The 24,410-nt window shown below is 34.8% G+C and overlaps 15 protein-coding genes and 5 pseudogenes across 20 annotated transcripts, besides 1 other annotated feature; 8 read left to right on the forward strand and 12 right to left on the reverse strand.

The window, feature by feature from the left end:
• Positions 1-1,376: 1,376 nt before the first annotated feature.
• TVAGG3_0431880 (uncharacterized protein) lies at positions 1,377-1,739 on the forward strand (the record flags this gene model as incomplete). Its single annotated transcript, XM_001313182.1, has 1 exon — positions 1,377-1,739. One exon carries the CDS (start codon positions 1,377-1,379, stop codon positions 1,737-1,739), a length of 363 nt encoding a protein of 120 aa, XP_001313183.1.
• An 18-nt stretch (positions 1,740-1,757) lies between these two features.
• On the forward strand, positions 1,758-2,000 carry TVAGG3_0431890 (serine threonine-protein phosphatase family; the record flags this gene model as incomplete). Its single annotated transcript, XM_051233797.1, has 1 exon — positions 1,758-2,000. The coding sequence occupies one exon, from the start codon at positions 1,758-1,760 to the stop codon at positions 1,998-2,000; it is 243 nt and encodes an 80-aa protein (XP_051103527.1).
• Positions 2,001-2,004: 4 nt separating this feature from the next.
• On the reverse strand, positions 2,005-2,853 carry TVAGG3_0431900 (uncharacterized protein; the record flags this gene model as incomplete). Its single annotated transcript, XM_001313183.1, has 1 exon — positions 2,005-2,853. The coding sequence occupies one exon, from the start codon at positions 2,851-2,853 to the stop codon at positions 2,005-2,007; it is 849 nt and encodes a 282-aa protein (XP_001313184.1).
• A 453-nt stretch (positions 2,854-3,306) lies between these two features.
• Positions 3,307-24,409: a mobile genetic element.
• On the reverse strand, positions 4,602-5,200 carry TVAGG3_0431920 (annotated as a pseudogene). The gene has a single exon. A coding segment is annotated over exon 1 (599 nt).
• Positions 6,443-7,024, forward strand: TVAGG3_0431930 (uncharacterized protein; the record flags this gene model as incomplete). The annotated part of the gene is made up of 1 exon (XM_051233798.1): positions 6,443-7,024. A coding segment is annotated over one exon (582 nt), but the record flags the coding sequence as incomplete, so codon positions are not given.
• TVAGG3_0431940 (uncharacterized protein) lies at positions 7,434-8,084 on the forward strand (the record flags this gene model as incomplete). The annotated part of the gene is made up of 1 exon (XM_051233799.1): positions 7,434-8,084. One exon carries the CDS (start codon positions 7,434-7,436, stop codon positions 8,082-8,084), a length of 651 nt encoding a protein of 216 aa, XP_051103529.1.
• Positions 9,021-9,935, forward strand: TVAGG3_0431950 (organellar and viral DNA polymerase type B; the record flags this gene model as incomplete). The annotated part of the gene is made up of 1 exon (XM_051233800.1): positions 9,021-9,935. The coding sequence occupies one exon, from the start codon at positions 9,021-9,023 to the stop codon at positions 9,933-9,935; it is 915 nt and encodes a 304-aa protein (XP_051103530.1).
• TVAGG3_0431960 (organellar and viral DNA polymerase type B) lies at positions 12,497-12,907 on the forward strand (the record flags this gene model as incomplete). Its single annotated transcript, XM_051233801.1, has 1 exon — positions 12,497-12,907. The coding sequence occupies one exon, from the start codon at positions 12,497-12,499 to the stop codon at positions 12,905-12,907; it is 411 nt and encodes a 136-aa protein (XP_051103531.1).
• Positions 12,996-13,820, forward strand: TVAGG3_0431970 (KilA, N-terminal/APSES-type HTH, DNA-binding family; the record flags this gene model as incomplete). The annotated part of the gene is made up of 1 exon (XM_051233802.1): positions 12,996-13,820. The coding sequence occupies one exon, from the start codon at positions 12,996-12,998 to the stop codon at positions 13,818-13,820; it is 825 nt and encodes a 274-aa protein (XP_051103532.1).
• On the reverse strand, positions 14,281-14,729 carry TVAGG3_0431980 (annotated as a pseudogene). Its single transcript has one exon. A coding segment is annotated over exon 1 (449 nt).
• Positions 15,194-15,639, forward strand: TVAGG3_0431990 (annotated as a pseudogene). Its single transcript has one exon. A coding segment is annotated over exon 1 (446 nt).
• Positions 15,656-15,964, reverse strand: TVAGG3_0432000 (protein of unknown function, DUF4108 family; the record flags this gene model as incomplete). Its single annotated transcript, XM_051233803.1, has 1 exon — positions 15,656-15,964. A coding segment is annotated over one exon (309 nt), but the record flags the coding sequence as incomplete, so codon positions are not given.
• Positions 16,514-17,346, reverse strand: TVAGG3_0432010 (uncharacterized protein; the record flags this gene model as incomplete). The annotated part of the gene is made up of 1 exon (XM_051233804.1): positions 16,514-17,346. A coding segment is annotated over one exon (833 nt), but the record flags the coding sequence as incomplete, so codon positions are not given.
• On the reverse strand, positions 17,375-18,046 carry TVAGG3_0432020 (uncharacterized protein; the record flags this gene model as incomplete). Its single annotated transcript, XM_051233805.1, has 1 exon — positions 17,375-18,046. One exon carries the CDS (start codon positions 18,044-18,046, stop codon positions 17,375-17,377), a length of 672 nt encoding a protein of 223 aa, XP_051103535.1.
• Positions 18,168-18,702, reverse strand: TVAGG3_0432030 (annotated as a pseudogene). Its single transcript has one exon. A coding segment is annotated over exon 1 (535 nt).
• On the reverse strand, positions 19,079-19,823 carry TVAGG3_0432040 (annotated as a pseudogene). The gene has a single exon. A coding segment is annotated over exon 1 (745 nt).
• TVAGG3_0432050 (uncharacterized protein) lies at positions 19,915-20,686 on the reverse strand (the record flags this gene model as incomplete). Its single annotated transcript, XM_051233806.1, has 1 exon — positions 19,915-20,686. A coding segment is annotated over one exon (772 nt), but the record flags the coding sequence as incomplete, so codon positions are not given.
• On the reverse strand, positions 20,719-21,054 carry TVAGG3_0432060 (protein of unknown function, DUF4106 family; the record flags this gene model as incomplete). Its single annotated transcript, XM_051233807.1, has 1 exon — positions 20,719-21,054. One exon carries the CDS (start codon positions 21,052-21,054, stop codon positions 20,719-20,721), a length of 336 nt encoding a protein of 111 aa, XP_051103537.1.
• TVAGG3_0432070 (protein of unknown function, DUF4106 family) lies at positions 22,122-23,453 on the reverse strand (the record flags this gene model as incomplete). Its single annotated transcript, XM_051233808.1, has 1 exon — positions 22,122-23,453. A coding segment is annotated over one exon (1,332 nt), but the record flags the coding sequence as incomplete, so codon positions are not given.
• Positions 23,544-24,017, reverse strand: TVAGG3_0432080 (protein of unknown function, DUF4106 family; the record flags this gene model as incomplete). Its single annotated transcript, XM_051233809.1, has 1 exon — positions 23,544-24,017. A coding segment is annotated over one exon (474 nt), but the record flags the coding sequence as incomplete, so codon positions are not given.
• Position 24,410: the final 1 nt, after the last annotated feature.

Here is a 24,410-nt window from a genome sequence, read left to right on the forward strand (position 1 = left end):
TAGTCCAGAAAAATCAATTTTTTTGTAGATATTTCTGACTTTCTTCTTTAAAATATGAAATTACTTGTACAGCTGTATTGTAAAAATGACTTCAATACAATGTAGACAAATTATGCTCGGTAATACTTCAATTTGAATGAAACTCAAATTTGGGAAATCTGAAATTTCTATCATTGATTCCAAATTATGGTCTATGATATTTTAAATGATGTTTACATACTAATACAAAAAAAAAAAAAAAAAAAAAAGGTAGTGGGGCTTCCAGGGGCTGCGCCCCTTCTAGCCCTGAAGATGTTTAGTATAAATGAAGTTCTTATATACGGGTCTTCCAGGAGCTTTTCACAAATTATATATGTTTTCATGTTTTGTCACTTTTCTGTCACTTTTCAGGAAAAAACATTTTTATTATTATATATAAATGAATTTTACAAAACCACCGTTACCGTTCTTTGGAAATAAGAGTAAATGTAAAGATATTATATTGAGAGAACTTAAGAAACTACCGAATGGTCTAACATTTGTAGATTTGTTCGGTGGAAGTTTCTATATATCCCATTTATGTCATACAATATTCCCAGACTCAAAGATTATATGCAATGACTTCGACAACTATATGGACCGTCTCAAACATATTCCAGACACAAACAATATATTGAAAGAGTTAAAAGAAAAGATACCTATAGGTAAGATGGAACGTATACCATTAGATAAGAAAAATATTGTGAGAGAGGTTTTGAAAAAAGCAGAATATATAGACTGGGATAGTATATCTGCTAGACTATTATATAGTGGTTCTATAAGAGTTCATGACATTGAAACACTTATGTCAAAAGTTTTATATCTTAACTATACAAATGTTTTCAAAGAGGACATAGAAAAATATATTGAGGGTATAGAGTTTGTGAGATGTCATTGGACAGAGTTGTATGAAAAATATAAAGACAAGGAAAATATTTTCTTTATAGTGGACCCGCCGTTCTATAACACATGGGATTTTCAATACCAAGTAGACTGGACTTTGAGAGACTCTTTAGAAACTTTAGACGTTTTACATAACTGTCCATGCTTTTACTTTACATCCGATAAAAGTGGTTTGGAAACCGTTATGAGATGGTTAGAGGACATACATGACTATGAGTTTAGATATGACAAGATAGAATATGAGAGAGGTCCTATAAACCGGAGAAAGTGTCATAACAAAGAAATTTTATTAGTAAGTAAATGTGGTTTGAAATAGGACTACTTGTTTTAGGTTTTTTCCATTGTGTCATTTATTTATTTGACGTGGCAGAAAGGTACAGAGAATATGAAGATGAACCAATGCCTGCAAATGTTCAGTATATGTACTCGTAAGAGATATTTTTATCTAATATTAAATGGACGCACAGAACTTAGCGAATGCACAGCAACCTGGACAACCAAACCCAGAGAATATTCCAAATGAAGTTAGAATACAAACTGCAATGGCAAACTATGGTCAAGTGCCAACAGATGTACAAATGCAAACTGCCATGTCAAATGACGCTGCGTTAGGTTTGCCACCATGGTATGCAAATATGAGATGGAAAGAGTTTTATACAAACCCTGAAGTGGGATATAAACAACTTTATGCAGATGACGCGAACACAGGAGTTGACCCAGAATATGTTTTCTACCAGAGGAGAAACAGAATGTATGAGCTCCAGTTAAAGAATGCTATGGAACTCAACAGGAAACGTAAGAGACTAGGTGGACATTAGATTTTTACATATAGTAAAATGGGTTTCTTCAGTAGTATTGGAAACTTCTTCAGAAGAGTTGGAAGATGTATATGGAATGGAATAAAATCTGTCGGAAGAGGAGTATGGAACGGAGTCAAAAATATTGGTAAAAGAGTAGGTCAGTTCGTTGGTATTATACCTAAAGACCCTGAACCAGAAGAACAAGCTCCTGTTATACAACAGCCTGAACCTGCACCACAGTCTAGTTGGCAACCAAATCCAACACCTCAACCGTATTAAAAAATTATATTTTTACCGTTCGATAGTAGTTGTATATGAAACTAAGTTCTAAGTAAAACGCATGGTATAATGGAATTATTCTTTTTCTTCCATCTGTAGTAAACCATACTTGAAAGTCTGAAATACTTCCACTTGGTGGTTCATATAACTTTGTAGGTTTTTCGTAAAAATCATTCATCAGACATAAGAAAGAGTTTTGTGCACCAGAAAATGAAGCATGAACGATAATAGCATCTGGGTCGAAAACATTTTCATATGTTCCATTAGGGTTTTCGACTTCATAAAAGTCCGGGTGTACTGGATATTCTGCAGGCTGATTTAACATCCTCATAAATCTATACCATGCCAAGTTGTTATATTTTGTAGAAATATAAACGTTTTCTCCAAGGTCTTCTATTCTATTGATTTTAACAGTTGCATTTTTCCTGTCATAAATAATATCGAGATGGTATTCTCCTTCGTCAATGTTATACTGCTTTGCATATTCGATATAGATATCGTTTATTTTTTCTTGAAAAGCTTGAAGAGTTGTTTCTAAGTTTACAAGCAAATTCACTTGTAAAAGTTTTCCCTGTTCAAATTTCTCATACATACGTTTTTCTTTGTTATAGTATCGAACTTCAAAACCGACTGTAAATGGGAAACCATGTATGGCTTCTGAAATGAACTTCATTCTACGAAAGCCAATAGCTTTTGTGACGGATGGGTCTCTTAACCATCTTAACGGGTAGTCAAAACGATAGCCTTCATGCTTTACGGTCTCTGTCTCAAACTTTTGACCTACATTGGTAAAAAGTTCATCTAATGGTTTAGTTGTAGCAACTCTAGAATTTTCTTTTTCTATTGAAAGCATATTTTATCTAGAATAAAAATGTCAAATGAAACAGCGTCTATGAGAGAAATACAACACAACCGACAACTCATTATACAAGCTCTAAATAAGAACACAACAAACTTTTCAAACTATTCTAAGATATCTGAGTCATTGAAAGAAGGAAATTTAAAACTGACAATAAACCCAATGACAGATGAGTTTCTATTTCAAGACAAGAAGAACAATACTGTCTGTATAAATCCAACAAAAGGAACTTTAAACGAGAAACCTATAAATGAACTTCTTTTGAAAGCAGATGTTGACAACAAAGCTGACAAAGAATATGTAGACGATGCAATAGCAAAAGAAGAAGAAAGAGCTAACAATGCTTATGCAACAAAAGAACATACTCATCCTGAACTAGCAGACAAAACATATGTTGACAATAAAATGTCAAGTGAAGTGACAAGAGCTGAAAACGAATATTCTAAAAAGACTCATATACATTCTATATCTGATATTACAAACTTACAAGAAACATTAGAGACAAAAGCAAATAAGACTCATACACATACCATTGCAAATATTACAAACTTACAAGAAACCTTAAACAGGAAAAGTGACGTTGGACATACACATACCATTGCAAATATTACAAACTTACAAGAAACCTTAAACAGGAAAAGTGACGTTGGACATACACATACCATTGCAAATATTACAAACTTACAAGAAACCTTAAACAGGAAAAGTGACGTTGGACATACACATAAATCCTTCACTACTGTTAGAGCAGACGACATAATATTGAACTTTGACCTTGGTTCAAGTGCACCTTTAGAGAATCCAAGCACTAGTGTAAAAGATACTCTTAACAATTTAGATAACAGTTGCAGGAATATCGAAGATCATGCCAGAAACTTTGAAGCATATGAACTACCAACAATGTTAGATAAGAAAGCAGACAAAACAGAGCTTCAAACATTAAAGACAGAAATACTTCAAACATTATATCCTATAGGCTCTATTTATACGTCAATGAACTCTACCAGACCAGAAACAGTTCTGGGTTTTGGAACTTGGACTCAAATAGTCGACAGGTTTTTGTATTGTGCAAACTCTTCAAAGGAAACAGGTGGAAGTAAAACGATTTCAGGTGAAAATTTACCTGCACACAGTCACTACATAGATTTAAGTACATCTCAAGCAGGTTGGCATAGTCATAGATTTTGGGATTGGTCAGGAATGACAAAAGGTAAAGGATATGATGTTAAAGAGGACGTTAAGTTTGCTATAAATTGTTACTGGAATAACACTGAGGGAGGAGGATACCATACACATCGCGTTTCAGGGTATACGCAAACAACGGGACAAAGTAAAGACTACATGCCACCTTACATGACAGTTTACGCATGGTATAGAAATGCTTAGTCGTCATTTTCAACTTCTTTAGCATATTCGTCAGGAGTTGTCTTATATTTGTTAGGAACTGTCTTTGAAAGTATACCACCTTGAACTTTGACAAGTTTGAAACGAGGTCTGGCAATAGTAGTTTTATCTTCTGCTTGCAGTGTGTACATTTTGCCATGTTTGCCTAAAACTTCATAATATTCTCTTGTATACTTTCTTCTATTTTTACGAACACGAATGTGAGTACCTGTCGGGTTCCCATTGTTGTCATAGTCAATAGTATTTTCATATGGGTCGCGTTTAGGTATTTCTATTTTTACTTTGTCACCTTTCTGAAGTTTGAAGCCCGGCATTCTTTCTTGTTTGTCTCTTTTGACTAAATTATTAAATATATAGTCTTTCTCTAAGTCAGGGTTGTTTTTCATTCTTCGGGGGAATGGTTTCCCAAACCTTTTTGTTTACGGCTATTGTAAATATTTAAAACTTGTCTCATCTTTGCCATGGAGAAGTGTCTATATTTGTCGTCATATGACATTTCATTTGCTTCACCACCTTGTGGTTGGTTTAAGTCTCTTAACATTTTTATACAACCGTCAATGACACCAAGAGCAGAATGGTTTTGGTCGACAATGAAATATTGGTTTACATTTTTTGAACGCAGATAGTTTTTAATATCGTCTGATTTGAAAGAACTTTCACAGTCAGATGTCAGTTTTGTTGGATGGTATTTGTCAACGAATATTGTCAAAGCAGTTTTCACATCTAAAATATTTTTGGACCATAATGGTATGGCTTCACAGTATCTTGTGTTTTGACCGACAAATATTAGCCAGTATGGTGGTCCATCTGTTCTAACTCTCGGAATGTTTTCCAAGATATCCATAAACCAAGCATTTGGTGTTGAACTAAAGATTTTTATCATGAGTGCTTTTTTTGTTGCCTTAGAAACATAGGGGTCCTTGTTTGGATTCGTCATTTTTTAACCCATAAGAAATGGGTTTATTTGGCGCATTAGCAGGAGTCGCATCTAGATTTTTACCCGCAGTGGGAACAATAGCCAGAGGTGTATTTGGAGTTGGAAGGAAGATTTTGAGTACATTAGGTATACTTAAAGAGAAAGCACAACCTATTATACAAACTGTACAGAAAGGTTGGGATGTAGCACGAGATGCAACAAATCTTATTCCAAATCCTGAAACAAGAGGAAAAGTTCAAGGATGGATGGACAATGTAGGAAGACAAGCAGGAAACTATTATAACAAAGCAAATGACTACTATAACCAAGCAGGACACTATTATGGACCAGGTGAAAGATTCTTTAACAGAGGATATAACCATGCACAACAGTGGGTAAACAATAACCAACCTCAACCGCCTCAAACTTGGGGAATGTAAAATTTTTTTACTGAGATGAAATGAACAATACAGCATTGAGACAAATGGGTTCAAGATGGATTTGTCGGCTTCCAGCAGTTACACAAACGTGTTTGTCAAGTTCTTCCTATACCTCAGGAAGTTTTAGACCGACTTAAAAAACCTAAACAACCAGTTGAAAAACAAACCAAAACTAAAATTTTTACTGAGATGAAATGACCGAAGAAGTTGAAACGGTAGATTTGACACCACAAACAAAAAGTTCAGAACCATTGTCAAAACCTGTCAAAGAACTTACAGATGAAGAGAAAATTCAATAATAGAAAGTGCCAGGTCTGGAAATACAAACCCTAACTACAAAAGTCACTTTTCATAAAAATGGAACGGCTAGTATCTCAAAAAAGAAACAGACTCTCACAAATAAAATATTGAAGTCTGAAGGAGCTTTCGAGACAACAGATGGAAAAGTTTACTTCACTGACCAACAGTTCATTATAGAACATCTCATTGACTTAGAGTCGAAATATTCTAAACTTTACAACAAACACAAAAAGTTGAAAGGAAAACAAAACAAATGGCATATGATATTTATGAAGATGTTGACGACACAACTGTTCCTGCAAGTGAAGTAAAGTCAGAGAAACCGAAAAGTGACGAAAAAACCGATAGAAGAAGAAAAACCAAAAACTGAAGATAAACCAAAACCAAAGTTTAGTTTGGAAACTAAACCAAGTCAACCTTCATTAGCTGGTATGGGTTGGCGTCAAAGACTTATGGCAGCAGGCGGTTATGTAAAGTAAAGAAAAAATATTTTTTTATTTTTATAAAAATGCCCCCATATAGAATGGATAGAAAATCTGCTAGAATAAAAGCAGAGTTGCAAAGATATGGTTGGAGAGTTTCGAAGAAGTTTAAATATAGGAAGGGAAGACCCATAAAAGTCTATGACAAATTGTCTGGTCTTCGCTACGAAATGGATTTGGAAACAGCACGTGCCAATTATCCAAACAGACTAGAGAGGTTAGAAGAAGAACGTCTTATGGACATGCCTTTCGATGTTAGTGAACCTCAAGTTGAAGGACACGACGGCTTTGCCAGATTCTACTGGAAACATGACGAACAATTGCATCCTTTGAGAAGGAAAAAAGGAAAAGGTGAAGACACACATGCTCCCATGGAAAGAACAAGATATGCATATGAAAAGTACCGTGAAGTTAGAAGTCAAATTACATCTGGTCGAACTTTTACAGTAAACTTTGACGAAGGAAAGAACAAAGAAGGCTTCATGGGAGTACTTGCTGCCATACAAGACGGAAATAAGAAAGGACACAATCTCAGATTGACCATAACAGATTTGGATGGTCACATTTACTATGCACATGGCAATGTCACAAAGCTGCAATGCTTCTTGACGCTTTCAAGACTACAAAGAGAGAACAAATGGTTGACTCCGACTCAGACATTTTGAATGCAATTGAAGGAATTGCAAGTGTCAAGTTCGAATGGTACCAACCTAACCCTCAAGCAGTCAGACAACATGCTGGACCGTTGGGAAACTTGTTTGTTAGATGAGAAATATGAAATGGCATACCATTTTAAAACAATATATTTTTACATATATTAAATGCTTCAGGTTGAAAAACAAAGAACAAAAGTAACAGATACAAAACCGTTAGACTATATCTTTACAAATGCTGGTAGGACTATTTTCAGATGAAGAAATTTCATCCCGAGCATACAGGTTTGACTATCCAATTCGTTGGCTTCAAAGTCCTTCAGATGCAAAGGCAATAGGATTTAGAAGAGTTTTGTTTTCAAATAGAACTAACGCATTTATGTTCGCAGTATATTTTCATGGGCAGTATAAAGGTTCTGATGGTCTAATAGACAAATTTGACGAAATGAGAATCTTTACAGTTCGTTCAGACGAAAGTCTTGAGAAAACTCTAAATGACTTTCAAACTCAAATGAACAAATATTATTGGGAATTTCAAGAAAAATACGACTCTTTACTAAATGGAACATACTATCTGAAACTAGAATATGACAAGATGAACTCCACCGTTTCATTTCAAAAGATTGAAATTAACCCTCCAAGAGATACAGAGTTTTTATTTTGGGGAGTAGACAAACGTTCTTGGGCACAATTTCTTCGGTTACTAAACCAGAACGAACCATTACCACCAGATGGTCCATTTAAATTTATACTTCCACCAGCAGATTTGACAGTTTATAGAAACGTGTTTGACCCTCAAAATGTTATGTGTCATGCAAGTTTCAGTTCAAGCAACAATAGTTTTCTATGTATTGGTAAGGACTTTTATGACTTTGCTTCTAAATTCTACGAACCACCTAGTAACAGTTTCTCTGACTTTCAAGTTTGGTTCACAACAAATGGTGTGCAACATATTGTTCCATTGTACTATGACTTTTATCTCGAATTGTCTTTCATATATAACTACGGAAAAGTGCTGAAAAAGTATTGAAAAATAAAGTTTAGGTGAAGAGGTTAGATCTCACCTCTTTTTTCACCTAATTTTTCACCCGTTTTTTCACCCTCTTGAATTTTCATGAATTTCCTTAAGATAGAAAAAAAGTGAGTTAAAATGAGATGTTTACTGAAGGGGTCACCATGTCACCGGGTAACCATGTGTCACCAGGTAAACTAACTTCTTTTAAAAAATGAGACAACATGACATTTTGACAACAGTCGGGAAAATGTCAAGACTTCTTCATCGTAACGAGTGTAAATGAACCAAAAATATATTTTAGGTGAAGAGGTTAGATCTCACCTCTTTTTTCACCTCTTTTTTCACCCTCTTGAATTTTCATGAATTTCCTTAAGATAGAAAAAAAGTGAGTTAAAATGAGATGTTTACTGAAGGGGTCACCATGTCACCGGGTAACCATGTGTCACCAGGTAAACTAACTTCTTTTAAAAAATGAGACAACATGACATTTTGACAACAGTCGGGAAAATGTCAAGACTTCTTCATCGTAACGAGTGTAAATGAACCAAAAATATATTTTAGGTGAAGAGGTTAGATCTCACCTCTTTTTTCACCTCTTTTTTCACCCTCTTGAATTTTCATGAATTTCCTTAAGATAGAAAAAAAGTGAGTTAAAATGAGATGTTTACTGAAGGGGTCACCATGTTACCGGGTAACCATGTGTCACCAGGTAAACTAACTTCTTTTAAAAAATGAGACAACATGACATTTTGACAACAGTCGGGAAAATGTCAAGACTTCTTCATCGTAACGAGTGTAAATGAACCAAAAATATATTTTAGGTGAAGAGGTGAGATCTCACCTGTTTTTTCACCTGTTTTTTCACCCGTTGAATTTTCATGAATTTCCTTAAGATAAAAAAAAGTGAGTTAGTATTTTTAAAAAAATATTTTTTATTTTTATTGTAAGAACATGTTAGCAACAACTTCACCAAACTCTTTAGTTATGAACCCAACTTCAATGTTAGTAGAGATGAAAAGCTTCATTCCTTCTTCATATACTTTTGAGACAGAAATCCAGAAGATAAAGCAAGAACTTCTCCAAGGAGATTTAGATTGCACTGCAAAAGATGAAACAAATGAACAATATCTTTATGAAATGGAGGACCTCATCGACCATCTACCTAAACTTCCTGAAATACAACAACAAAAGCTTACTATTCCTGAATTCGATGAAATAGAAGTAAAAACAACTGACTCAGTAGAAATAAAGAAGTTCATACGTAAGGTTAACTATGAGTTTCTTGGATTTCATTGCAACCATAAGGTTATGGACAAAGACTGCGATATGGTATATAAGAATGTTTCTGACATATATAAATCTGAAGAATTTAAGACCTACGACAACTTTGTTTCGTTAGTTGCAAAATGTGTATGGCAGATAAGAGATAAAGATAGAAGAGGTAAAATATGGAACGAACAGATAAAACCAGCAACTTTTGAGTTAAAGAAAACCATTGACGCTATAGTTGTACTTGCAGGACAAATTTCAATGTACAATGCTAAAATGAACCCACAATGTTCTAAATGTAAAGCAGCAATGAGGAAATATAACTACTCCGTCAAAGAGATAGAACGTATGCGAAACGACTATGCTGACTTAAAGAAAGAAGCAGAGAAACCAGCAGAAAACAAAATGGACATGTTAGCATTTCTAAACAAAAACTATCCAACAGCTGACGATTTCCTTCTTTCAGATGTCAAGAAGAAATATAAAGAAACATTCGGCATTGTTAAAACATTCGATGTACTAAAAGAAGAAATAGAAGCTACAAAATTGTTTAGAATTTCAAATATACATCGTACAATTCATGTAAAACGCTTATAAAATAACTGGGGTGAAAAAAGAGGTGAGATCTAACCTGTTTTCTCACCTCTTCACCTAAAATATATTTTTGGGTCATTTACGCTCATTGCGATGAAGAAGTCTTGACATTTTCCCGACTGTTGTCAAAATGTCATGTTGTCTCATTTTTTCAGAGAAGTTAAATTACCTGGTAGCACATGGTAACATGGTAGCACCTACAGTTCTTCACCTAAAATATATTTTTGGTTCATTTACACTCATTGCGATGAAGAAGTCTTGACATTTTCCCGACTGTTGTCAAAATGTCATGTTGTCTCATTTTTTAAAAGAAGTTAGTTTACCTGGTAGCACATGGTAACATGGTAGCACCTACAGTTCTTCACCTAAAATATATTTTTGGTTCATTTACACTCATTGCGATGAAATCATGACAAAACATATACGATGAAGTTTATTTCCTGTGTTGTTGTCAAAATGTCATGTTGTCTCATTTTTTCAGAGAAGTTAAATTACCTGGTAGCACATGGTAACATGGTAGCACCTAAAAACTATCCAACTGCTGACGATTTCCTTCTATCTTAAGGAAATTCATGAAAATTCAACGGGTGAAAAAAGAGGTGAGAAAAGAGGTTAGATCTCACCTCTTCACCTAAAATATATTTTTGCCGAATTCTGTATAAAATTCTGAGTAAAATGGCATATGGAACACATACTTTTTCAGTAAGGACATATGAGGTGAGAAAAGAGGTGAAAAAAGAGGTTAGATCTCACCTCTTCACCTAAAATATATTTTTATTGAATTCTGTATAAAATTCTGAGTAAAATGACCTATGGAACACATACTTTTTCAGTAAGGACATATGGGGTGAAAAAAGAGGTGAAAAAACGGGTGAGAAAACGGGTGAGATCTAACCTCTTCACCTAAAATATATTTTTGGTTCATTTACACTCATTGCGATGAAGAAGTCTTGACATTTTCCTGTGTTGTTGTCAAAATGTCATGTTGTCTCATTTTTTAAAAGAAGTTAGTTTACCTGGTAGCACATGGTAACATGGTAGCACCTACAGTTCTTCACCTAAAATATATTTTTGGTTCATTTACACTCATTGCGATGAAATCATGACAAAACATATACGATGAAGTTTATTTCCTGTGTTGTTGTCAAAATGTCATGTTGTCTCATTTTTTCAGAGAAGTTAAATTACCTGGTAGCACATGGTAACATGGTAGCACCTAAAAACTATCCAACTGCTGACGATTTCCTTCTATCTTAAGGAAATTCATGAAAATTCAACGGGTGAAAAAAGAGGTGAGAAAAGAGGTTAGATCTCACCTCTTCACCTAAAATATATTTTTGCCGAATTCTGTATAAAATTCTGAGTAAAATGGCATATGGAACACATACTTTTTCAGTAAGGACATATGAGGTGAGAAAAGAGGTGAAAAAAGAGGTTAGATCTCACCTCTTCACCTAAAATATATTTTTTATTGAATTCTGTATAAAATTCTGAGTAAAATGACCTATGGAACACATACTTTTTCAGTAAGGACATATGGGGTGAAAAAAGAGGTGAAAAAACGGGTGAGAAAACGGGTGAGATCTAACCTCTTCACCTAAAATATATTTTTGGTTCATTTACACTCATTGCGATGAAGAAGTCTTGACATTTTCCTGTGTTGTTGTCTAAATGTCATGTTGTCTCATTTTTTCAGAGAAGTTAAATTACCTGGTAGCACATGGTAACATGGTAGCACCTACAGTTCTTCACCTAAAATATATTTTTATTGAATTCTGTATAAAATTCTGAGTAAAATGGCATATGGAACACATACTTTTTCAGTAAGGACATATGAGGTGAAAAAAGAGGTGAGAAAACGGGTGAGATCTAACCATCTACCCTAAAATATATTTTTGCTGAAAAAAATGACCAAATTCCATGAATTTCCTCATATGCTTGCTACCCTCGAAAAACCGAGGGAAGAGATTCCGTACGAAAACAGTGAAGAACAGCGAGTAGGGACAAAAACGTAGTCGCCAAAACTCTATGAAAATCGTGAAGAACAGCGACCCTAGGTTTTTCGAGGGTCGCCTAAAACTCTATGAAAATCGTGAAGAACAGCGACCCAGACTTTTTTCGGGGTCGCCAAAACTCATGAAAATCGTGAAGAACAGCGAGTACGGACAAAAACGTAGTCGCCAAAACTCTATGAAAATCGTGAAAAAATGACCAAATTTCATTATATAACTGTTATTTTTTACGAAGTGAACTTTGACACTTCGTAAAAAAAATCCCTGAAATCATATCTTTTATACAAGATAGAAAAAATAAAGTTAGTTTTTTATAAAATATTTTTTTTATTTTGTATGTAAAGACAGAAAATGACAAACATTGAGTTTGAAACAGTTAGAAAGATAGACAATGACACCAAAATGGTTAGAATAGGTGATTTAAACGTAAGATACTCAAAGAAATACAACAAATATTCTTTGTCAGACATTTTATCTCCATTTGGAAAGAAAGCAAAGGACTGGGTTAGAATTGCTTCTACTCAGAAAATTTTGACAAGAAATCCTGAGCTTATGATATCGGTAAGATTCTATGGAACTGCAGCATATCTCATCGACAAAAGTCTTATACCAATAGTTTTGTTATGGTTAGACCCAGTTGTTGGATATAACTTCATAACATATGGTTCATTCGATACGGAACGTTGCAGTGAAGGCTTACTTTACATCGTTCAGAAACCGAAGGACTTCAACACAAAAAGATATAAGATAGGAAGAACATATAATATAACTCTAAGATATGACAGTACAGTCAATAGAGTCAAGGTTGTGTTCGTTAATGATATGAGAGCTGCTGAAACAGAACTACTTGAAAAGTTTGAGAAAATGTATGGTGCTCCCACGAAAGGTAAAGAAACGTTTGAAGTAGATGAGATAGATAAAGCTATAAAATTATTTGACGAAGTTGCTGAAAAATACATGTAAAGCGTTTATTTTTGGTCTTTTGTGAAAGTCAGGAAATAACGCTAATTTTTTATAAAATATTTTTTTTATTTTGTATGTAAAGACAGATATGTCAACAACAGAGAACACAACAACTGCTATCGTTCATGAAGCCATAAATGAAGAATACGAGTGGGTTCAGTTTAACAAACAGTTACGTCTCATTCGTTCGGTCAAAGACGACATGTACCAAATGCAAAGTATTTTGACAGCATGTTTTGCACCAGATACCAAACATACAGACGATTGGTTCAAAAACCAAAGCACACAAGAATTTTTGAGCGAAGCACAGCGAGACATACTTTTTTCGGGGTCGCCTAAAACTCATGAAAATCGTAAAAATTTGCCAAATGGTTTGAGAGGCTGGTATGTACATAGACTTCTTGTAAATGCTGTTGCAATGTGGGCTTCACCTCGTTATGCTTGTTATATTTTCATGATGTTAGATGAAATTCATAGACAAGAACGTGAAGAGATGGAAAAGAAACTTCATGCAAAAGATGAAGTCATTGAAGCAAAAGACAAAAGCCTTCAGAAAAGAATACCACGTTCGGTACCAAAAGGAAAGGAAAAGAACTATAAGTATATGATTTATACTGAAGAGATGGAAAATGAAGAAGACAGAGATATGGTTATGTTGCATTTAGTCAGAAGAAACAACAAAAGCTTTTACGACCTTGCTAAGATTTACAAATCTGACAGAAATTGGTTCTATCGCGAAAACTTACCGATTTCAATGACACCAAATGAAGATGTGAAACAAATAGTTCAAGATACTTTACCTCAAACACACTATGATATTAAAGGTTGTACAATACTTACCTTCAAAGAAGATTTGTCATTGTTAAAGGAAAAAATAACAGAGTATTTTGACAACTTCAAACAAGCAGAGTAAATGAACCATTTATTTTTCAAGCTTGACTTCAGATGGCTCAGGTAGCTCTATAAGGTAAATTGCCTTGTCAAATCCTTCTGGCATTCCGAGTCCTTCCTTCCGACAGGAAAAAAATTTCCTTCTGGCATTCCAAGTTCTTCCTTCCGACAGGAAAAAATTTTCCTTCCGACAGGAAAAAATTTTCCTTCCAACAGGAAAAATTTTTCCAGTTGTCCGTCCGTAAACCATTCAAATTTTCGAAAATTGAGAACTTTTTGGTCGAACTTCAGAAAAAGTTTTTCCTTCCGACAGAAAAAGTTTTTCCTTCCGACAGGAAAAGTTTTCCTTCCAACAGGAAAAGTTTTTCCTTCCGACAGGACACAAACGAATGTCCGACGTTCCTCTTCCTGAATGTCTTCCAAAGCCAGAAGAACCGAAAGCTGCAGAACCACAACAGACTAAGACTAAACACTTACATTTTTTACGCTTGACTTTTTACAATTTGAACTTTGTTTGCGTAGATATGAATTCTGAAAGAAGTATGAGGGTCTTGTATGACTTTGTACTTCTCCCATAGTTCATGTCTGTCAAACTTACCTGCCATGGACTCTTTCATAAGTTCCATGAAATCGTCTTCGGACAATCCGGGGAAAAGTACAATGTCAGTAAGTATTCTCTTTACATCCTTACTTAAACTCTTTGCTGTCTGTACACAAATGACAACTGAGATGTTAAAGTGTCTGAGCTTCTTAAGAATTCGACACATGTCTTGTTCTCTATTCTTTAACAAAGGATGAGAAGCAAAGTCATCTAAGATAAGAAGACATCTATGAGGGTACGTTTTCCAATCGTAAGATTGCAATTTCTTCGAAATGTATTCTATCTCTTTCTGTTTGTTTCTGAAGTTTTCTTCTCTAATATTCTCTGCATTTCCTCATTTGGATCTTTAAACTTCGAATTGACATACTCATTTATAGCATTATACTTCAAAACTCTTCTTTGGTACTTCTTTATCCAATCTAACAACTCAGAGTCTTTTATACATACTAACTTAGACTTCTTTATAATATCTTTGAACGAATTGACGGTTTGGTCAAATTGACCAGAAGTACTACAAATAACAACTAACTCATTAGAATGGGTTCTTCTCATCTAGTTCTTGTTGTTGTGCAGCCATTTTAAGATAAGTGAAAGTCTTACCCGACCCCAGGCGGTGCAATTAGACCTGTTATACCATTCTGAGCAAATAAGAACTTGTCATGTATGGGTTTTATCTGAGCATTTTCCAACTTCCTCTTGTTCTTATTTAAAACATTCTCAAATTTTTTGTCAATGTCAGCAAACTTTTTTTCTAACATATTTTAGAAAAAATTAAAATTTTTATCTTTTAGAAAATGTCTTGCGATTTCGCTATCTATATTCGAGACAAGCTTTTCGACAGCAAAACATCTGTCGACCATAAAATCTTACATAGTGTAAACAAGAAAGGTGAATTTGTTCTAAAGTTCTGTTTCTGGAATATGACAAGAACCATAAAACATTAAGCAGAGAAGTCTTAAAATTTGTCAATGACAGACTTGTTGACAGAGATGACGCCTCTTGGAGAGATGAAGTCCAACAAAACTTCTTAGAATGCAAAGAAGACACATGCGCTGTTCTTGAAGATGAAATAGAAAACAGAATAGAAGAGCTATTAAAGGACAAAGAACTTTTACAAAAATATGGTTCTGAGAAGTTTGACATAACTCCACCAGAAAAGAAGAAGAGAGAAAAGAAAGAAAAGAAAGTAGAAGAAGAGAAGAAAGAACCAGAGCCAGAGAAAAAGAAATTTGACATGTAAAAATAAAATTTATTTTTTAGAACATTTCTGGGTCAATGTCAATGTTCTCTTCCTCTTTAGGAGTAAACACTGGCTTAGACTCTAAAATCTTTTTACCCAATTTACCTTGAACTTCTACAACTTTAGACTCATAATATTCATAGTCGTCTGCTTTCTTTGGTTCATAAGGTATAACAAGTTTGTATGCTTTGCCTTCTTTAAGGTTTGAAAACCTTCTGTCAAAACTTTCTTTGACTGTTAACAAACCTTCTATGTCTAAGTCTTCAAATTTCGCACCATTTTTAGTCACAATAGCAAACTTAACTGGTTCGATGTTCCAAACTTTGCTGAATGAAGACTTTTCAAAATGGTAGAAGTAAACATTCAAATATGTGAATGGGTCTAGTTCTTCTTTAAGTCCTGACATGTACTTGTTACTGAGATGAATTTTGTCATCTTTTCTATCGGATAAAAAAAATATTTTTTTTTAAATTTACTCAGAAAAATTTTTCTTTGTATATACACCATTCTGTACGTCTAAAAGACTTTTGACATTTGCCAAGAATGTTCGTTTAGACGCTGTCATATAACCATATTCTTGACAATATTGTTTATACGAATCGTACAATGACCTTTCATCTAAACACTCAAAGTCAGTTTCATCTATGAACAGTTCATATACACTCTTGTTTGCTTCTAACAATGTTTGTCTCTCTTCGGTATGTGGAATTTGTCTTGGATTGAACTTTGAAATATCTAATGTCATAAAATATGAGAACAAGTGGTTGTAAAAGTCAGATGTCAAAGTTTCTGCTAAGTCGTCAAAATATTCTGTATCTTGATATGAGAATCTGACGTTCTGACAACTACATATCTTCTGTCAGAACTTTCTAACTTCATCGGAACAGCATTGTTTGAAACCATAATGAAGTTTGCAACATTTTCACAAACTCTTTGGTCTTTATACTTTCTTTCAACAACTCCAACTTTGTCTGTTATAAGACTCTTCAAAGCATCTGAGTTCAAAACTTTTGTTGTATCTATACTTTGAAGTTCGTTACATACTATAAGTTTCATATTCTCTATTGAAGAGTTAAATTTACCGCAGATGTTTTCTAAGTTTGTCATATTAGGGTTCGAATAGCCCTCTAACAGTTTGCACAAAATATCTGTAAAGAATGTGTTCTTACCTGTTCCTTGTTTTCCAATTATAATGAGAGCAGTTTCATTCTTAGCACTTGGATGTTGTAAGATGTTTGCAAACCAACATAAGATATACTCATAAACCTTTTCGTTTCCATTGCATATAATTTCTTTGACATGGTCTAACCAAGCTTCTATAATATTTTCTTTCCATTCTACTTGTTCATATTTATATCCAGTGAAGATAGAATAGAAGTTTGGAGAAGGTGTATAAAACTTTATACCACGAACTGAAAAATCTTCTAACTTTGACAATAAGATATCCCAAGCATCTAACATCTTCATGCCAACTTGTACGACTTTTATTTTCTTAAGTTTCTGTTTACATTCTTGTTCTGAAACTATTGTCGCTTTAGGTTTGTTAAAGACTACATCCCATTCTTTCATAACATAACATTCTGGGGCAGAGTCGACATAAATGACTAAACGTTTCAAATTCTCGACTGCTTTGTTATAGTCTCGAAATGGACACATATTTCTGAATGTTTGGAAGTCATAAAAATCTGAAACATCTATTCTGTACATTTTTATAAAAATAAAAAAAATATTTTTTTTATTCTTGAGCTATTTGTTGCATTTGTTGTTCTTGAGCTATTTGTTGTTGAAGTTGTTCTTGTAATACAATACTTTCACCAGTTGCATCTTCCAATTCGAAACTTTCTGCCGTCATTGACAAATACATAGGACATAAAAGTTTTACAGGAACAAAGTTTGCGTCAACTAAGGTTAAGTTTATGTTTGCTAAAGTGTTTGAGTTTACTAAAGCTGAAAACTCTGCATTCGAATGAACAATAGGCAAACCAGCAGAGAATGTGTTATTTATACGCATAAGTATCTTTTGGTCATAGTAGTTTCTGTCGACATTCGAATAACACTTTGAACCTAAGTTTGAAACAATATATAAAATAGGTGTACTTAAAGTCAATGGAACAGACATTCCTTGTATGACACCTTTTCCTGTTATAGGAAACTGTTGGTAGTAAAAACCAGATATAAGTTTTGTATTATAGCTCATATTGTTTATAGTAAACTCAGTCGGACATCCAAACATAATGAAACCTGCTCTAGTTGCAGCACATTTTACACCCGTACTTAAAGTATTAAATAAGTCAACAAAACCTGTTGGTGGTATATCTGAGTAAGTATCTTCAAAGGAGTATTTTTTACCATTCACAACAATAAAATCTTCTGGTGTCAAAAGAGCAAAACAAGCTTTAGTCGTCATTGTGTTTAAGGTTAGTTTACAATATCGTCCTTGAGGACTTTGTAAGTTTGTTGTTATAGAATTATATGACTCAGGGTTTTTAGTCGTAATAGTATAAACCATTGTGTCTTCTGCCATTTACTTAGCAAATAAATTTTAATGAAATGTTGTGGTCGTCAAATATTTTTATAACGTCTGGGAAACTATATTTTAAGTTCAACGTTTCACCTCCTTTCATAACGTATATCTTGTCAATGACATTATATGAAACACCACAGCAACTAACGTCGGTTCTATTTCTTTGATGTTTATATCGTCTGCCTCTGTCAAAAGTTTCAATAGTTCTTTCAAAACTTCATGAGGTGCAATGACATATGAGTTCACTTTTACAGGGTTGTGTTCGACCAAGTTTAACATTATACCTAAAGCTTGACAAATCTTCTCCTGAGTTTGAAGTTTGTCTTTCATTGTTGATAGTCGTTTCGAATATCTGCAACAGAACTTAAGTCTCTGCTAACTTCAGGGTATGTTGGTTGTTCTTTTACAGGAACTATTGTTATACCATTTTCGTCTTCGTATGGTTTCCCCACTTCAACATCTCTGTCTTTGACATTGACAACAACACTTTGACTGTTTGTTTGAGTTGGTGAATTTAACTTCACATCTGCCACTGCCATTAAACCTTTTGAAACACTTACGCTTCTATTTTTCGGAAATGACATTTTACTTAGAATAAAAAGATGGACGTATTTGAGTATCTCTTCGAATTGAAGCAAAACAAAGTTTACACACACAAACAATACAAATACATTGACAGAATAGTTCTTTATACAAACAATGGAAAATGTTATAGAATAGCAGTCTTTGCTGAACCAAAATATTTTCATAAAGCAAAGAAAGTTGGTATAACTGAAATGGTGAAAGTTCTTGAAGCAGACAAAAATATAACTTCAAAACTTACAGATATTTCTAAAGGTAAGTTTATAATACAATATTATGTCAAAACTGGCGTACTGTCAATATTTGACGGAGAGAAGTCAGTTCAAGAACAACTTACTGACCTGCTGCCAAAATCTGCTCGATGGAAGCTGTCGTTATGCCAATCTGAGGAGCCCCAGCAGGTTTCATCGAACGAATCTTCAAAAGAGCATCTTCCGTGAAAAGTGCTATTGGTTTTGTAAACTTCTTTGCTTTCAATTCATCTGGACCGTCTCTGTCACCAGTATATTGTATTTGAACTGTACCAACAGTTGAAATACCACCCATAAAGTCTTCTGAGTCAGCAAATGGAATGCCAAGCCAAAAGTTTGAACGGTCTCCATTTGTATATTGAGTTTTTTGACCTCCTGTATGAGTCCATACTTTCACATATGGCATAATAGAACTTTGCATTTCAGGGTTAATGGTTGTTGTGAAGTTGTTGTTAAAGTTCATAGCATCTAATGTCAAGTTGTATGACCTCATATCTTCAACTGTAGAATATTCTTCTCTTGGATAATATTTGCCATCTATGTTTATATGATATTTAATACCGGGGTTGTAGAAACAAGAATAGTCATTTATAGTTCGTCTGAACAGTACAAACATAGTATCTGCATGTTTCATTGCAGTTGTTAAAGCAATATCTGTTCTTGCACCTGGGTCAGCACTTTGGTTTCCAACTTCACCTGCAAAGTCTTTGACAGATATTTGGTGTATAGGGAACATAAGTGGAACTGCAATATATTTGGCAGCTAAAGCATTTGAAATATCTGGGTCCAACATATAGACTGCAAGTCTGCTTTCTATTCTCTTGCATTCAAATTTTTCGCATGTGAACTTAACTGGGTCCCAAGCAGTTCCAGCAGCATTGAAATAATAGTTTACTTCAGTGTTGAGGTTTGAGAAACCAAAGTCTAAGTCAACTTTGTCTTTGCAAAATTCGGCGAATGACGTTTTATTTGTTCCCTCTACGTCTGTAATAGTGAATGGGTCTTGTGTTGGTGCAATGACTAAGTTATTTTTGCTTGGAGTAAGTTCAATAGAAATTTTTCCTGCCCAGTTTGGCAAGTATCTTAAAAACCTGAAGATGAGGAAAGATGACAAAGGAACTCTAAGTTTCAGTTTTACTTTGGTTACTGCTGCTGCAGTTTGTCCAGAAAGGTTAACATAAACTCCTGGAACGTTAGGGTCAAGTCTTCTTATTTTCTCAATGGTGGCATACTGGTCTGTTTGTTCTCTAGCTTGTGGTTGTACTGAGTTTCTCAAAGCGAACCATTCATAGTTTGCCCATGTTACTGTTTGAACTAAGTCAGAGTTAGAATATATCTTATATCCCATGAAAACTTCTGGAGCATATTGGTATCCGACATAGAAAATTCCATTGCAACCTTTCTTGTCAGACAACTTGGCAGAAGGTTTTATTTCAATGTCTTGTTCCACGTATAAGAATGAGTTGTCAATAGAAATAATATGAAACCTGTCGCAAGCAATATCTACTGTTGTTGAAGAACCTTCTCCAAACTCACCTACGTTTCCATAAGAAACAGCAGTTGTATATTCGTAAGTTCCAGGAACTATTTCTGACCTTCTAATGGCATTGTCGCATTCGTTATACCATTCGGAAACATTTCCGTTCATGGCATCCAAAACTGTTGGCGTTATATTCTGAGCGGCGTACATTTCATATGGGTAAAAATATAGAATAGTTGGATTTATGTGTCATAATAGAACCCACGTGGACCAAGCTTTACTTTCTTCCTGGCTGAGTTTTTAACTCTTCTTTTTCCTTCATTGCCACTACTTTCACTAGATGAAGTTACTTCTTCACTACTTTCACTTTGTTCTACTCTTCTCTTCTTCTTTGGTGTCGCTTTTGGTAACTTGCCCTCTGCTTTAAGTTGTTGCATCTTTGCCTCATGTTCACCTAGTATGTTGTAAATTTCCCATGTCCTTTTTGCCTTTGGGCTCTGGTCGCCCATCTCAGGTAACCTATATCCTAGAAAGATTTTGTCATAGTTTGTATTTGAGTCTTCGCTTATTGTTTGCATGACTCTTTCCTGAGTTTCCGGTTCAAGCTCTTCAAACAGAGCTTGTCCATATGGAATAAGCTCGTTTCCAAATATATGTTTTTGTAGCCATTCTGGTTTTCTTTCCATGTTACCAACAATATCTTTTGTGAATGGGAAAGCTTTTACCCAATGTTTCAGTCTTGCGTCATTTATTTCTGTAGTTGGTTTTATTTTGTCAAGGAACATGTTTTTCAATACTAACATTTCATTTGGTACTGTCCGTTTGAGTTTTCTTAAATATTCATCCCTTCTCGGTTCATTGTCTGCAAAGTAAGTTTTTATGACATTTTGTAAACTTTCGTTTGCAAGGTCATGTACAATAGGTTCTCTTCCTTCTGTCTCCCTAACTTTCTTTCTAAACTCTTCACCAAATATACCATCTCTATGGTTCTGTGTAGTTCTTTGAGATAAATGTTCTAGAACGTCAGGTGTTATATTTCCATCAGCCATGTTCATTTCATACTGGTCCAAAATATCTGCATCTTTCATATCTTTCAATGGCATTAAAGCCGCGGTGAAAATACCAGCTATATCTGGTTCACCATTCACTTCCATTGCGTCTACAACTTCTTGGAATTGTGGTTGTAAGTTTATGAACCACCTATCCGGGTTAGCTTTATGACCCCATCTCATTGTAGTTCCATAGTCTGCAGAAACAAAAGTAGGTTTGTTTCCATATTGGTTAGGTTCTGAATGAACTTTAAACAATGTTTCATTTCTATATGTTTTGTTGAAATTTAACCTTTTATTTTCACCGAGTTCAGCCAAAGATTGAACGTTATATATGGTCGTAAGTAAAAAGGGTTATTGTATTTGCGTACATTTTCTTTCAGTACTTCCATTCTATGCTGAATATTTTCATCTGATGTTGGAGTCTTTTGTATGTCGGCAAACATTTTTCGATATTCTTCTACTATGTCAGCCGAATTTTTCTTAGACTCTTGGAAAGATTCCATATTCACCTCATACTCTTGTTGAGGGTCAAGATTTTTCGGCTGTTCCAAATCTTCATCTAGTTCTGTGAAGTTAGTTTCCAAAGGAGGGACTTGTTCGTTTCCTTCAGGCTCTTCTAGCTGTTGTTGCTGAACTATTTCTTCCATGTCTGGTTGTATCTGAACTTCTTCCTGTGGAGTTTCTTGTACCTCATCTGCTGGCATTTCATATATTCCGAGACCGTTTTTAAAAAGTTCCCTATCTAAGTCATCCGGACTCATAAACCTTTCTTCTTTCGTTCCGTCTCTATTTTTTACGCGTTTCATGAAGAGAGTTGAATTATCATTTAGCTCTGACACCAAATATCTCGGAGTAAATTCAGTCATGTCATTTGGATGATATGCTATTAAATCATATCCCTTAGCGAGCTTGTATTTTCCAGGTTTGAAATTATATCCCATTTGGTGCTGAACCATAAAGCTAAATAGGTTCGGGTCAGTATTTCCTTCCTTGAACTTTCTAATAGCTTCTTTATATCTGTCACTAAAGTCAAGAGTATCTGGGTAACCATAGTCTTCCTTAAGCATTTTTAAGAATTCTTGGTTTCCTTGTTCTCTACTTCTTTTATGTCCTTGCTCTGTTTGTGGTTGTTGTTGTGCAGGGTTTTGAACTGTTGGTTGCTGTGCAGTGTTTTGAACTGTTGGTTGTGGTGCTGGATTTTGAACTGTTGCTTGTTGTGTTGGTTTTGGTGCATGCCTGTGTCTGTGTCCATGTGACGATGTAAATGTTTTAGGTAGTCCTGGTGCAGGTGCTTCTCTTGGAGGGTTTGATGGTATATAAGTTCCACCAGCTGGCACATATGTTCCATCTGCAGCATAATGTCCTACCTGACTTTTCGTTTTTAAGAAAGCATTTACTAGGTCTGTTTTGGTCTGTTGTAACTCTTTTTCTTGACTTTCCACAACAGTTGCTCTAACGGCGTCATAGGCACTTTGAACTGCCTGTCTCGTTGCTGCATCTGTTATTTTCGTCATATTTTGTGCTACTTCTCTTAACTCGTTGTCGAAACCTTCAGACTTCAGTTTCTTTCCAGATGAGAAATCGTTCACTTGTTTCACCTTACTATGAAGAGCTTCGAAGGCGTTCTTAAAGTCAGCATTCATTAAAGCTTCATTTGAACTGTCTTCATCCGCTTGTATTTTTGTCCTTATTGACCCTATAAGTTGGGCTGCTTTAGCGTTGGCTTGGGCATCTAACCAGTCATTGTTAGCTTTTATATATTCTGCGCTTTTCATTGCCTTTTGCATGGCTGCGTCGTTATTTTTACTTTCTTGTGCTAAGTTTTCATACTGTACGGTTTGGTTTTGCAACTGTAAAAGTTTTTCTGCCTTTACATTTGCTTCAACTTCTTTTTTATACTCATCGCTATCCATATATGTCTTCATGGCTTTTTGTTTTATCTCTTCATCTTTCAGTACTTTATATTGAGTAGTATGGTTTTTCAAATTTATAACATCTTGTTCCATTTTTGCTACTTCTGCTGCTTTTTCTGACACTTTTTTCGCATATTCCTCTGTACTTAGTTCTTTCAGTTGTTCTTCTTTCTTCTTTTTCTCTACGTTTAACTCATTGAGTTTCTTTGTGTGTCTGTCATATTCTAGTTTCTTTTCGTTTTCACTTATTTGTTTCTGTATGTCTATGTTTGACTTTTTGACATCTGATATTTGATTTTTGAGTGAACTCAAATTCATTTGACTTTGAGGGTTATAAGCTGTTCCGTCTGCAGCTCCACCATAGCCTGCCATTTTCGCTAAAAGTGCCGCTCTTAAACCTCCACTCTGTGCACCAATAACTCGGTTTAAAAGCATAGGATTGCTTGACATTTGTTGCAACATAGTGGGGTCATTCATTATTTGTTGTTGCAACTGTTGTTGTGGTGTCAGTTTTACTATTGGATGTTTCAATGCTCTCTTCCTCTTACGTATATTCTTACGTAGCTTACGTGGCATTTTAAGTGAAGTTAAAAAGCGGTTTTCGACAGATGTTTATATGACACTTTTTGTTCAGCACAAAAAACTACTCGGTCAAAGTGTTGTCAGTTTTGTAAAATAACCGTCCTATCTCATTCTATAAGGGGGAAAGTCTTCTCAAAGTATACTTCCTTGGAACGCCTGTAACTTTTCCTGTAGCGACGATAGACCCTTACTTGTCCGGACAAAGTTATACTATTTTGAGTGCTATACAAAAAAGTCAACGGCGACGACTCTCAAAAATTTTTATGGGCTAGAGGGCGCAACGCGCCTGGAAGCCCTCCGAATATAAACTTCATTTATACTCAACATCTTCAGGGCTAGAGGGCACGAAGTGCCTGGAAGCCCCACTACCTTTTTTTTTTTTTTTTA

The sequence above is a fragment of the Trichomonas vaginalis genome, chromosome V (genome assembly GCF_026262505.1).
Source record: "Trichomonas vaginalis G3 chromosome V, whole genome shotgun sequence".
NCBI lineage: Eukaryota > Parabasalia > Trichomonadida > Trichomonadidae > Trichomonas > Trichomonas vaginalis.